Source organism: Castor canadensis, chromosome 6, assembly GCF_047511655.1.
Source record: "Castor canadensis chromosome 6, mCasCan1.hap1v2, whole genome shotgun sequence".
NCBI classification, from domain to species: Eukaryota; Metazoa; Chordata; class Mammalia; order Rodentia; family Castoridae; genus Castor; species Castor canadensis.
The window spans coordinates 7,779,147-7,793,244 of NC_133391.1; the positions used below are offsets into that span (position 1 = coordinate 7,779,147).

General features: G+C 45.8%; 1 protein-coding gene across 1 annotated transcript; it reads left to right on the forward strand.

The window, feature by feature from the left end:
* Window positions 1-3,758: 3,758 nt before the first annotated feature.
* Window positions 3,759-10,463, forward strand: LOC141424252 (mucin-17-like). Its single transcript, XM_074077813.1, has 8 exons — window positions 3,759-3,782; window positions 3,901-3,959; window positions 5,734-5,816; window positions 5,932-6,091; window positions 6,889-7,048; window positions 7,247-7,346; window positions 8,847-8,926; window positions 10,422-10,463. Exons 1-8 carry the CDS (start codon window positions 3,759-3,761, stop codon window positions 10,461-10,463), a joined length of 708 nt encoding a protein of 235 aa, XP_073933914.1.
* Window positions 10,464-14,098: the final 3,635 nt, after the last annotated feature.

Sequence of the window (14,098 nt, forward strand, 5' to 3'; positions counted from 1 at the left end):
AGCCAGCATTATACTTAACGGAGAAAAACTGAAACCATTCCTTCTAAAATCAGGAATGAGACAAGGATGCCCACTATCTCCACTCCTATTCAACATAGTACTGGAATTCCTAGCCAGAGCAATTAGGCAAGAAGAAGGAATAAAAGGAATACAAATAGGTAAAGAAACTGTCAAAATATCCCTATTTGCAGAAGACATGATCCTATACCTTAAAGACCCAAAAAACTCTACTCAGAAGCTTCTAGACATCATCAATAGCTATAGCAAAGTAGCAGGATATAAAATCAACATAGAAAAATCATTAGCATTTCTATACACTAACAATGAGCAAATTGAAAAAGAATGTATGAAAACAATTCCATTTACAATAGCCTCAAAAAAAAATCAAATACCTAGATGTAAACCTAACAAAAGATGTGAAAGACCTCTACAAGGAAAACTATACACTTCTGAAGAAAGAGATTGAGGAAGACTATAGAAAGTGGAGAGATCTCCCATGCTCATGGATTGGTAGAATCAACATAGTAAAAATGTCGATACTCCCAAAATAATCTACATGTTTAATGCAATCCCATCAAAATTCCAATGACATTCCTCAAAGAGATTGAAAAATCTACTGTTAAATTTATATGGAAACACAAGAGGCCATGAATAGCCAAGGCAATACTCAGTAAAAAGAAGAATGCTGGAGGTATCACAATACCTGACTTCAAACTATATTACAAAGCAATAGCTATAAAAACAGCGTGATACTGGTACAAAAACAGACATGAAGACCAGTGGAACAGAATAGAGGACCCGGATATGAAGCCACACAACTATAACCAATTTGTCTTTGAGAAAGGAGCTAAAAATAACGATGGAGAAATAGCAGCCTCTTCAATAAAAACTGCTGGGAAAACTGGTTAGCAGTCTGCAAAAAACTGAAACTAGATCCATGTTTATCACCCTGTTCCAATATTAACTCAAAATGGATCAAGGATCTTAATATCAGACCCCAAACTTTAAAGTACGTACACAAAAGAGTAGGAAATACCTTGGAATTAATAGGTATAAGAAAGAACTTTCTCAATGGAACCCCAGCAGCTCAGCAACTAAGAGATAGCATAGATAAATGGGACCTCATAAAACTAAAAAGCTTCTGTTCATCAAAAGAAATGGTCTCTAAACTGAAGAGAACACCCACAGAGTGGGAGAAAATATTTGCCAGCTACACATCAGACAAAGGACTGATAACCAGAATATATAGGGAACTCAAAAAATTAAATTCTCCCAAAATTAATGAACCAATAAAGAAATGGGCAAGTGAAGTAAACAGAACTTTCTCAAAAGAAGAAATTCAAATGGCCAAAAAACACATGAAGAAATGCTCACCATCCCTAGTAATAAAGGAAATGCAAATTAAAACCACACTAAGATTCCACCTCACCCTTGTTAGAATAGCCATCATTAGCAACACCAAAAACAACGGATGTTGGTAAGGATGTGGGGAAAAAGGAACCCTCTTACACAGCTGGTGGGAATGTAGACTAGTACAACCACTCTGGAAAAAAAACTGGAGGCTTCTTAAAAATCTAAACGTAGATCTACCCTATGATCCAGCACTACCACTCCTGGGGATATACCCAAAAGACTGTGACACAGGTTACTCCAGAGGCACCTGCACACCCATGTTTATTGCAGCATTATTCACAATAGCCAAGTTATGGAAACAGCCAAGATGCCCCAGCACTGACGAATGGATTAAGAAAATGTGGTATCTATACACAATGGAATTTTATGCAGCCATGAAGAAGAACAAAATGTTATCATTCGCTGGTAAATGGATGGAATTGGAGAACATCATTCTGAGTGAGGTTAGCCTGGCCCAAAAGACCAAAAATCATATGTTCTCCCTCATATGCGGACATTAGATCAAGGGCAAACACAACAAGGGGATTGGACTTTGATCAGATGATAAAGCAAGAACACACAAGGGAGGTATGAGGATAGGTAAGACACCCCAAAAACTAGATAGCATTTGTTGCCCTCAACGCAGAGATACTAATGCAGATACTTTAAAGTGACTGAGGCCAATAGGAAAAAAGGACCAGGACCTAGAGAAAAGGTTAGATCAAAAAGAATTAACCTAGAAGGTAACACACACACACAGGAAAGCAATGCAAGTCAACTCCCTGTATAGCTATCCTTATCTCAACTAGCAAAAACCCTGGGTCCTTCCTATTATTGCTTATACTCTCTCTTCAACAAAATTAGAGATAAGGGCAGAATAGTTTCTGCCGGTTAGTGAGGGGTAAGGGGGGTAAGGGAGGTAGTGGGGGGAAGGGGGGAGAAATAACCCAAACATTGTATGTACATATGAATAAAATTTTAAAAAGAAAAAAAAACACTGGATCTCAACAAATAAGTTGGAATGGTGAAAGGCACCTGCCATCCCAGCTATGGGGGAGGCTGTAGGTGGTACTGCAGTATAAACTTGACCCAAGCAAATAAACAAGTTGAAAAAAAGAAAAACAGAGTACAGAAGGTCCCCAATGTACATTGGTTCAACAGGACTTTTTCACTTATGATTGTGCAATGCAAGTTCAATGCAAATCATACTTTAAGTTTTGCATGTACCTTGGGTGCAGTAGCTCATGCTTATAATCCCAGATTTTGGAAGTTGGAGATTGGGAAGACCATGGTTTGAGGCCAGTCTGGGTAAAAAGTTAGTGAGACCCCATCTCAACAAATAAGCTGGATATGGTGGGACATAGTTGCAATCCTACCTGCAGGAGGTAGAGAAGAGTATCACAATCTAGGGCTGGCTCTGGTCAAAAAATGCAAGACTCTATCTGAAAAATAACCTAAAGCAAAAAGGACTGAGGTCTGACTCAAGTGGCAGAGTGCTTCTCTATCAAATGCAGGGCCCTGAGTTCAAACTCCAGTATTGCCAAATAAAAATTGAATGTGAATCTTTAGCTGGATTAATGATTGTGGCACCATCCTTTCTTACAATGCTTAGCTTCACCTCCCAGGCAGCTGCACGCTCCCAGGAGGAAGCAACCAGCACTTTACAGTGTGCCCTGTTAAGTTAGAAGGATTAAATTTCTTTCCAATTTATATGTTCAATTATGATGGGCTTATCAGGAGGTAGCCCGTCATAAACCAAGGAGCGTCTGGGTATGCTGGAGCAGAAACCAAAGCGTGAGGAGTATCCTATGAGAATTTAAGCCTCAAGGTCCCTCAGCCTCCATCTGTAAGCCCCGGGTATGGTGTCTCCCCTTTCCTGCAGGGCACTGAGTGTCAGGGGAGCCTGGCTCTCCTTCTACACCCATGGCGGGGTTGCTGGGGTGCAGACCTCTGTAACAGGAGCTCGGGAGGGGGGTGCTTTGCTCTCTGAGTGGTGCTTTGTTCTTTCCCCTGTAGACCAGACAGTCTCTGCCCAAGTGGAACTGACCGTGACAGTCACTAACCAGGTGTACCACGATGAGCTTCAGAACCGGTCTTCTGAGGAATTTAAAAAGTTCAATGAGACATTCTCAGAACAGGTAAACCTGGGACAGCACAACCCCGGGCCACTCAGTTGCCCCCAGGGAGGACCCTGGAGGGATTAAGAAAACTAAAAGCCATTCCCATGTTAGAAGGGTGTGAGGTTTTCAGTCCCTCCCGTCCAAATCCTCAGGGCTTGTCAGAGTTTGGGGGATACGGGGAGCGCCAGGGTGGCGCTGGTCTCTAGGAAGGAGCTGTCCATTTGGCCAGTATACCAGTGACTAGGGATGAGGATGAGTGTCTATGAGTGGGTTTGTGGGGTGTTATGGGATGGGGCAGCCATCCTCTGCCTTTCTGATGTTCCACAGAAAGGCACAGAAGACCCCAAATGGGACCTCTTTCATGACACAGTGGCCCCTTGCCTTTCAGATGAAAATAATTTATTCTGGAATTTCCAAGAATGAGGGGGTCACCATCACAGAGCTGAGGTGAGTATCTTGGGCTGCTAAGAAGAGGGACTTTGGAATAGAAGCAATAGTCACAATGATAAAGGCCATTGTAACTGTGCCTGTGGTACCCTTGAGGTCTGCCATGACAGAGCACCATGGACTAAGTGACTGAACAGAAAGTTATCACTCACAGCTGCAAAGGTTGGAAATCTGAGACCAAGGCATCAGCAGGGTTGATTTCTCCTTGGCTTACTGATAGCTACCTATTTTTTATTGTGACGGAGCGGGGGGGCAGTACTGGAGTTTGAACTCAGGGACTCACACGTGCTTTACCTCTTGAGCCACTTCACCAGCCCCAATAGCAGCCTCCTTGCTGTGTCCCCACATGGCCTTTTATCTGTGTGCATAACCCAGCTATTTGTACAAATTTCCTATTTTTTTTTATTAAGACACGGTTTCACTATGTAACCCAGACTGGCCTTGAACTCACGATCCTCTTGTCTGAGGTTTGGGGGTTACAGCTTTAACATCTGTATTAGTGGCACTTTCCATTAGTGTGACAAAATACCTAAAAGCAAGTTAAAGGATGAAGGGTTTATTTTGGCTTATGGTTTAAGAGGCTTCAGTTTATCATGGTGGAAAAGAGCATTCATTTCATGGTGGCCAGGAAGGAGAGAGAAAGTGACTGCACCAGCTGGCTGTCTCACTTTTCCCCTGTTATTATATCCAGGTCTCCAGCCTATAACACTGGTGCCACCCACATTCAGAGTTGACACACCCAGAGGTTTCTTTTTTATTTATTTATTTTTTTTATTCCAGAGATTTCTTTACTAATCTTCTTCCAACCAAGCTGACAGTCAAGATTAACCATCAAAACATCTGAATTTATATGGGACACATCTCATCCCACAACACCCCTCAACAGTGATTCCATACACATTTCCTATTGAAAGTTTATAAGCAGTGTGTGGGAGAGGCCAGTGGAACTGTACCCATTGTACAGATGAGAAACCAAGGCTCAGAGAGATTCAATGTTTTGCCTGAGGGATAGATTATAGAATGGTGGGCCAAGATTAAAACAGAAATCCTGTTTTGTTAGGGACAGGCAGACAATCTGGAAAACCTGGAAGCTGTGTCATGAGTGAGGGACACCCCATTAGTTTTCAGAGAAGAAGCTAAACATTTTAACATGAGGAGGGAGACCGAAGGGAAAAGGTTTCCAGGTGTACACCTGTGCAGTATTCTCTTCCACTCATCTACATGGATTCTGACCTCATAGAACCTTTTGCGTATCATTCGATCCAATTTTATGAAACTCTTTGAATGGCTCTGGCTAACTGGACTGGCATGGGATCCCCCACCATCTCCCCAAGGTTATGAAGACAATCTCTCTTCTCATGGCTTCTCACAGTCATGATTGATAATTTTCATAAGGAACTTTCAACCAATGGAAAACAAAACGAGCCAGGCGCAGTGGATCACCTCTGTAATCCTAGCTATTTGGAAGGTGAGATCAGGTTCAAGGCCAGCCCAGGCAAATAGTTCGTGAGACCCTATCTCCAAAATAACCAGAGCAAAATGGACTGGAGGTGTGGCTCAAGCAGTAGAGTGCCTGCTTCAAAAGTGTGAAGCCCTGAGTTCAAACCCCAGGTCCACCAAAAAAATTAATAAATAAAATGAAACAAATAAAAAGCATCTGGGTGTGGTGACACTGCCCTTTAATCCCAGTACTTGGGAGTCAGACAGGAGATTCTTAAGTTCAAGGGTAACATGGGCTACGTACAGAGTCCCTGTCTTGAAAAAAAAAAGAAAGAAAGAAAGGAAGGAAAGAAAGAAAGAAAGACAGAAAGGTAGAAAGAAAGAAAGAAAATATTACGGTTACAGTCAATCCTGAAGGTAGGTGATGTTAGCGGCTTTTGAGAAGGTCTTGGGAGGCAGTGGAGGGGATCAAGGAGGAGCCAGGTAGGACTCCCACCCCCCTGATTATGGCTGCTCTTTTGGGTCTCCTCAGAGGAATGCCAATCAGCTGGCAAGGAGTTTGCTGCCTACTTCACGCCAGAATACAAGGATGGCAAGCTGTACTGTGTCACTCCCTGCATGTCCGGCTTCAACACCTCCCTGGACTGCCACTATGGCAAGTGCCGGCTACAGCTCAGTGGTCCCCAGTGCTTGTAAGTACCCCACCCTGACCCCAACCCAGCCCCTCTCCTCAGACCCCACCCAAGAGGCTGCCTGAAGGCCAAGGTCCCTGGGTGTCTTGAATGCATTCAGCCACACAAAGGAATTTGATTGGGTTTGGAGGGACAAGCATGCCCAAGCCCTAAGGCCAGGTCCAGAATAGAACAAGAGTGGCTCGAGAGCTGCCTAACCTGCTGTCATCTCTGTGATGGTGAGGCTGAGGTCAGTGACAAGTTCTGAGGGAGTAGAAGGAAGACCCCAGCTTCAGGAAGCCCCCAGTATGGCAGGGAGAACAGGGCCTCCTTTCCAGCGAAAGAACACTGTCCCATGCTGGCAAAAAGGAGAAGGAAGGATACACACCTCTGGGATGGGGGTGTGTGTGTGTGTGAAGAGTCTGCAAAGCCCACTCACAGAGGGTAGGAAAGCCAAGACAGGCATTGCATATTAATATCCAAGCATGAAGGTGCATGCCTGTAATCCCAGTTCTCAGGAGGCTGAGACAGAAAAATTATGAGTTCAAAGACAATACATAGGGAGACCTTGTCTCAAAAAAAGAAAAGAAAAGAAACTGGCTGAGTATTCTAGGTTCTGGGTTGCTACAGGAGGCCAAATCCAGAAGCTTGGAGCTGAATGTTGGGCCCATTGAAGGAACAGACCAGATTGATTAGATATGGTCTCTGTCCATCCCCTTGGGATCCTCACAGTCTTCTTCCCTGTATCATTAGTCACCCGTGGAACCAGGGCCCAGCTGACTTTGTTCTCTCCTCTCTGCCCCTCTTTCCCATCTCAGATGCCTGACGACAGATACCCACTGGTACACTGGAGAAACCTGTGACTGGGGTGTCCAGAAGAGCCTGGTGTATGGGCTCCTGGGGGCAGTGGGCGCAGTGTTGCTGGTGGCCCTCATCGTCGTCCTAGTGTTTTTGTTCTTTTTCAAGAGAGAAGCAAAAAGTTAAGCTACTTCTTCTTCCTTTTTCTTCCAGGTCTTCCTCCTCATCCTCTTCCTCCTCCTCCTCGGATTCCTTATTCTTTAATCCCTCCATCTTCAAAATGGACAGTGGGGAACTGGAAACAGGGATGTAGCTTGTCTTCAGGTCCTTGTTCCTGCTCTGTGATGATAATGGGGTCTCTGTGGTATTTCAATCAACAGGCAAAAGTCCAGAGTGACTCAGTTGGACAAGTGGAATGAAGAGGACGGCAGACCAGCCCCTGGGACCTTCCAAAACACTGGTTTTGATGTCTCTGAAGGTATTGGCAATCCCAGCTGGGCTCAGAATGGCTCCAACTTGGTGACACACAGAGAAGCCCATGGAAAGATGGTGCGGCTTAAAGCGGGGGAGGGAAGATGTACCTATCCAAAACATTTGGTAACACATTTGAAATCCCATTTCCATGGCTGACTCTTGCTAGACCCTGGATGGGAAACCCACATGGACATGCATGACTAGACTGGTGAGGAGGCACAGGTCATATAATGGTGGTAGATTTCTCTAGAACACCAAGGTATGTTTGTATGGACATAGGTTAGTGCCCAGGGATAGGTGAACTCACTATCATTTGAGTTTTCCCAGGCATCAGTGGCTCACACCTATAGTCCTAGCTACTCAGGAGGCAGAGATCAGGAGGATCAAGGTTGAAGTCAGCCCCAGGCAAATAGTTTGAAAGATGCTATCTCAAAAAAAAAAATCACAAAAAAGTTCTCAAGCTGTAAGAGTGCCTGCCTAGAAAGCATGAGGCCCTGAGTTCAAACTCAGGTGTTGCCAAAATAAGAAAGAAAAAAATAGAAAAGAGAGAGAGAAAGAGAGAGAACATGTGAGTTTCACTAAATCCAAGGATTAATATTAAATTTTGTTATATTGAATGCACGTTAAAATTTCTAGAAAGAAGGCCTTTAAAATTTAAAGATGGAAAACTATTCTAAGAAAGGCATCCTAGGAGAATGTGGCTGATACAGTAGTGTACCTGCCTGACAGGCAAGAGTAAGGCCCTGAGTTCAAACCCTAGTTCTTGGGAGGCTGAGGCATGTGAACCTCTACTTCAGGATCAGCCTGCATAAAAAACGAAGCTGTCTCAAAAAAATTACATGGAAAATTTCTAAGAATGCATATACACCAGACTATAAAAAATCCTCAATAAATTTCAAAAAAATTAAATCATTATATGACCACAATGCAAGTAATTTTGAAATTAGTAACAAAAGCATTTTTGGAAAAATGAAAGTAAGAATCCTGGAAAAAATTTAACTTTCTACAGAACTTATGAAATATTTACAAGAAATTATAGTGGAAGCTAGACAATATGTGCATCTAAATAATCACTAAAAACTTGGTATCAAAACTTGGCAGCTACAACTGTGCTCAGAAATTTATGGCCTTAAAATGCTTACATCAGGGGCTGAGTGTGGTGACACATGCCTGTAATCCCAGCAGAGATAAGAGGATCCAGATTCAAGGCTGACCCAGGCAGAAGTGTGAAACCCTATCTGAAGAATGAGCTAAAAGCAAAAGGACTAGGAGCCTGGCTCAAGTGGGAGAGCGCCTGCCAAGCAAGCACAAGGCCCTGAGCTTGATCCCCAGTGAAGTGTGTTTCAGGGAGTGCTGGAATAATTTAGGTCGTCCACTACATTGTTGATGGTTTCGGTGTCATGGGAGCAGGGTGAACCCCTCACTCTCCACTGGCTGGGCTTCGAGAGAGACCAGAGTTTGCCTTCCTAACCATCTGTCTCTGGGGGGCTTTCTCCTCCTCTAGATCGGGAAGATTACGTTCATGTGGACTCTGTGTACAGCAACTTTGAGGCTTCCCTGAGCCACATCAACCCTGAGACAAAGGTAAGACGCTCACCCTCCTCCTCCTGAGACCTCATCTCTCCTACATGGTTAGGGCCTTTGGGAAAGCAAAGTCACGTTGACAGTTTGTTGTTCCCAAACAGTTTCCAGACTGTGCTGCAGACACTGAACCTGACTCTGGGAACAGCAGGTCGGGGAGATAGAGCAGATGGCATCTGCCGTCCTGACACTCTGCTTTCCTTCTCCACTTTAATGTGTCACTGATGGCCACTTTTTATTTTATTTTTGAGACGAGGTCTTGCTAGGTTGCCCAGACTGGTCTCAAACTTGTTTTGTTTTTTAGTGGTACTGGGGATTTGAACCAGCCCTTTTTTTGGTGTTTGGTATTTTTGAGATAGGGTCTTGTGAACTATTTCCCAAGGTCTGCTTTGAACCCCGATCCTCTTGATCTCTGTCTTCTGAGTAGCTAGGATTATAGGTATGAGCCACTGGTGTCCAGATGGTCTTGAACTTGCGATCCTCCTGCCTCAGCCTGCCGAGAACTGGAATTACAGGCATGTGCCTCTGAGTTATTTTAATTTTTCAGCACATGTCACTGTCAAAATAATGATACAGTAAATACGTCTGTGTCCCATCCAATGCTAACATGTTATATTTTCTTTCTTCATATCCATCTAGCCATCTAATCTTTGCTGGACCACTTGGCAATCAGTTGCAAACATTATTTTACCAAAACCATTATTGCACCACAACAGCATCAAATATCCAATTTCCCAACTGGCCTGTTATAAGTATTTTTTGACAGTAGTAGGGTTTGAACTCAGGGCCTCACGTTTGCTAGGCAGGCAGTCTACCACTTGAGCCACTCCAGCAGTCCTTTTCTCAGACATGGATACAGCAAATTTCACTCGCCGACTTTTGTTGTGTCTCTTTGGTCTTTTCATCTCAAACCACCTCCTGCTTTTTAAAAAATATATTGTATTTTTTAAAAGTCTAGTATGGTTGTCTTTTAGAGTGTTCCACACTCAGGTTTGTCTGATTCTGTCCTCATGATGTCATTTAACTTGCCCCTCAGTCTTTGGAAATTCCTATAAAGTGAAGGTCAGGTCTAGAGTCTTGATTAGACTTAGCCAAAACATTTTTGCCATGTGGTAGATAAAGCTATAATGTCACTGAAGAGATACATAATGTCAGCTTGTCCTACCAGGACTAAGGCCAGCATTGGCCACTTGGAAAGGATGGCCATCCATGATGACCAAATTAATATGGATATTTGAGGGCAGAAGAAATACCAAGAGTGTTGGCTTCAGCTCTGTACTCCCTAGACAGAGAGCAGTGGTGTGATGGGGCAAAAAAGACATCCCTGCCAGACTGCCTGTAAACTTGCATGATTGGGAAGAGAAGATACAGTCTGTGCTAGACTCCAGGTAATAGGACAAGTTCCAGGCTGAGCATAGCCTTAGGCCCAAGCCTCTTATGCCCCCAAAACCAGATTTTTCATGGGCCCAACCCTCACCTCACTCTGCCTCTCTTTCAGGTCCATATTCAGAGGCCCCAGGTGATAACGACAGCATTGTAAAGCAAAGACAGTTTTGCATGGCGCTGTGGGCCTTGGGAGGGAAGACCCAGCTTGGCCAAGCTTGGTGGAACATTTCCTCATGGAGAGCTTTCCACGGGGACTTGATAAAAAATGACCCCTGTGTTTACCAAGAGTAAGAAGAGGAGAGACACACCGAGCTAGGAACTCAAATGCAAACACTGTGGAAGCTCCCATGGCTTGTCATGCAGTCAGGCGAGGCCTTCCTGCCCATCTGCCTGAGAGGTGCTTCAGCTCACTGGCCACATTCAGCACCAAGGAGAGCACCACAGACCTATTTGTAGCTTTGATCTTGCCAACACTGGACTATATCTACCTTCTACAAAGCTGATATGAAATATTGTATCTTGTCTTAATGGAAATCATTTCTTTTAAAATAGATAGCACATTGATATTTGTAATAATGTATTATTAAAGTTATTTTTATGAATTCTGACTTATCAGTCGATATAATAATATGTATTTATAAAAACTAAAAACAATGAAAGCAATTTTGTTACAATTCTCCCGGCTCCTAGGCTCCTAGGTCTTGTTCACTGATCTCTCTCTCCTTCTTCCTCCAGGTTGCAGGGCTGATGAGTATGAGTCTCAAGACATAGACTTAGAAAGACAGAGGGAGGGAGGAATAGAGGGAGGAAAGGGGAGAGAGAGAGAGAGAGAGAGAGAGAGAGAGAGAGAGAGAACTCAGCCAGGCAGGGTAACATCCCAAATCTCCAACATCTCTTGCAAGCCCAGAGGGACTGCAAGGAGTCAGGACCACACCCACTCAGCCACAGGAGACAGGGACTCAGTTCCACAGGAGAGAACCAAATTCTCCACATTTTCCTTTTAGAACTGGGAGGCCTGGGTTTTATTTCCAGCTTTCACATGGATTTGCAGGGCTAAATTTTGGAGAAGTCATGTGACCATTTGGCCTTCTGCTGAATAAGGACCAGGTCATTGCTGTCAGTCTTAACGTTTTAGGGATGCTCTGTTATGCTTCTGGTCATGTGACTTGGGATTTTTCCTACTGGAAGGCCTCCCCTCTCAGGTCACCTCAGTTACATCCCAATATTGAGAGAGAGTCCATTGAATTCCCTCCTGCACTTCCTGTCCCAGCTGCTCACTGTGCTTCCATCTGCAAGCAGAAGTTCGATGTGTAACAAGAGTGAGTGAAATATGGCTTCTTTGCCAGCTTCCAGAACAATGGCATTTGGAAAAGTACTCGTCAACGCAAAGGAGGGGTGGGTGAGGGGGCAGAACTTGAGGGTGCTGAGAGGTAGGAAAGATGCCCAGCCCTCTGCACTGTGGCTTGACAGGGTGTCTTGCCTACCTTCCTGTGGCTTAGTGACCTCCTGTCCTATATCTACTGCTGCATCCTGGTTTTGTGCATCCTGGTTTTGGGAGGACTCAGTCCCCCCAAAGTCCTTTAGTGACTCTCAGTCCTTTCTCAGGTTCTCTCAGTCTCCTGGGGCTTGCCCCTCTCTCCTCTTTCCCTTTGCACACATTGTGCCATCATCTGGAAAGCTCCTACCTCCCATCTCTGCAGGTCCCAATCCCATTCTGTGTCCAAGATCTTGTTAAAATGCGACTCCCTTCATGGAGCCTCCTTGTGCATTAGCTTCCTTTGGCTCATGGGACCATTATGCTGTCTACGTGGATCTCTGTCCACATAAAACACTTTTCACAGCAGTGTGGCTCACCTCTACTCAGTCCCTGCCCTTAGCAAGTCCAGCCTTCCCACATCAGTTCTTCTTGACTGCCCTGTGCACTGGGGTGGCTAAGAGCCAGCTCCTGTCCCAAGAGAGCACCCTGGCAAGGGTGTGAGACACCCACTCTGCTGCGTGATGGTAGGGACATGCCCAGGACATGACCAGAGCACAGGGATAGGCTTGGCCCAGCCAGGAGGTGTTGCCTGAGTTGAGTCTGGTTCTCTGAGCACTGAGTCAGAAATGGTTTCCTGCTGCCACAAACAGTCCCTGAGGGGACAGGGAAAGGGCATCCCAGGCAGGGCTCATTCAGATGGGAGAGGCCAGGCCACCCTCAGGTGGATTTGAGGGGGCAGACTAAAGCTGGGGACCAGGTGACAGGATAGGAAGCTTAGGGGAAGAAGGGGAAAAGCAGCAGTCAGATGAGGCAGCTGGACCTGAGCTCTGGCTGCGAGAGGCTCGAGAAAGGAGTGGAGAGGGAGGATTCTCGGGGCACCTGAGCTGTGCCTGGGGCCTGAGATGGGTGTCCATGAGAGAAGTAGAAGGTAGAATAGAATTGGGGGCCTGGTGGGTTGTTGAGAGGGAGAGGTCTGTTGCCTGACTGATGGTGGCACTGGGCGTTATCAGCTCAGGGTGGAAGAAGGTGAGAATGGGACATGAGGGGAGTAGGGACAGGGCCTCCAGGAGCCTCCTAAAAGGACAGGCAGAACAGGAGACCTTCTGAGGAGGCAGCAGAGGAATGGTGGAGACAGGCAGATGTCACTATTCCTGGAGGTCAGGAGGGAGGGAGGCAGGGCTTGCAGGATCAGGAAGTGAGTGTTATGCACAAGAACCAGAGAGAGAGGGAGAGAAGATTCTGGGCAGAGCTGGGTTCTTTCTGCTGTGGCTACTGTTGCTATGGTGCTTGGTGGGATGGGGACACCTGTGACTCAAGTGGCTTTCTTCTACTCCACCCAGATTAGGACCTGGAACCCATGACTGCCCCAGGACCTTGGCAGTAGCCTGTGCTCTTTGGCTGACTTTTGCCCCTTGTCATATGGTGGGCAGGGTGGGTATGGGGGCTGCAGCTATGTGTCCTTCCCATCCCTGGCTCACAATGGGGTAGCTTCCCAGGCTTACTTCACAACTGAGGCCCTTCAAGGAGCTGAATGGCAGAAGCCCTCTCTTCCTTTCTCTGGACCTCCTCCTCTCCCTCTCCCTCCCTCCACCAGTGTCTCCCAGCCTCCTCAGGGCTCCCTCTCACTCCACATCTCTCCCCACAACCAGGAATCTGAAGGAGGACAAGTTCAGCCTTGAAAAAGGACACAGCCACTTCCAGCCAGCCCTGGAGAATATTGACCCCAGCACAGAGGTGACTCAGCTAAGAGCTCCCTCTTCCCTGGGGCTCCCCACCACCCTTGAGGCTTCTCCCCATCCCTGGGCTGCCCCTTGGCCTTCACCTGTCTCTCTCAGCCCCAGCTCCACATTCAGAGGCCAAAGGTGATGACAGCTACTCCATGAGAGGAACAGGGTCTCCAACCCCTCATCTAGATTTGGATAAGAGAATAACAGACAGCCCATCAGAGGTGCCCCTGGGTGGCCAAGAGGAAACTGATACCAGGCTGAGTGGCTCTGTGGGTGTACTCAGAGTGACAGACTTGGCTAGTAGTCCTTTGTTGTGGTCTCTGAAGAGGCAGTGGGGACTGTGTGTCAGCTTTTCTTCTCCTTCCCCTTTACCCTCACCCTCCATCCTGGGGTCTTAGGTTCCCAAACACCCCTGGCATCCTTATTTTCTCCTGGGTGACTCCTACTCTGGTATTTCCTTATCAATAAAAGCAATTCTTAAAGTGCAGAGTGACATCAGAGGGTTTCTTTCCTCCCTCTCCAGGGAGTTGGCTGCAGGCCTGGGTTTGCTGGGAGGTAAGAAGATAGGGTGTGTGTGTGTTTGTG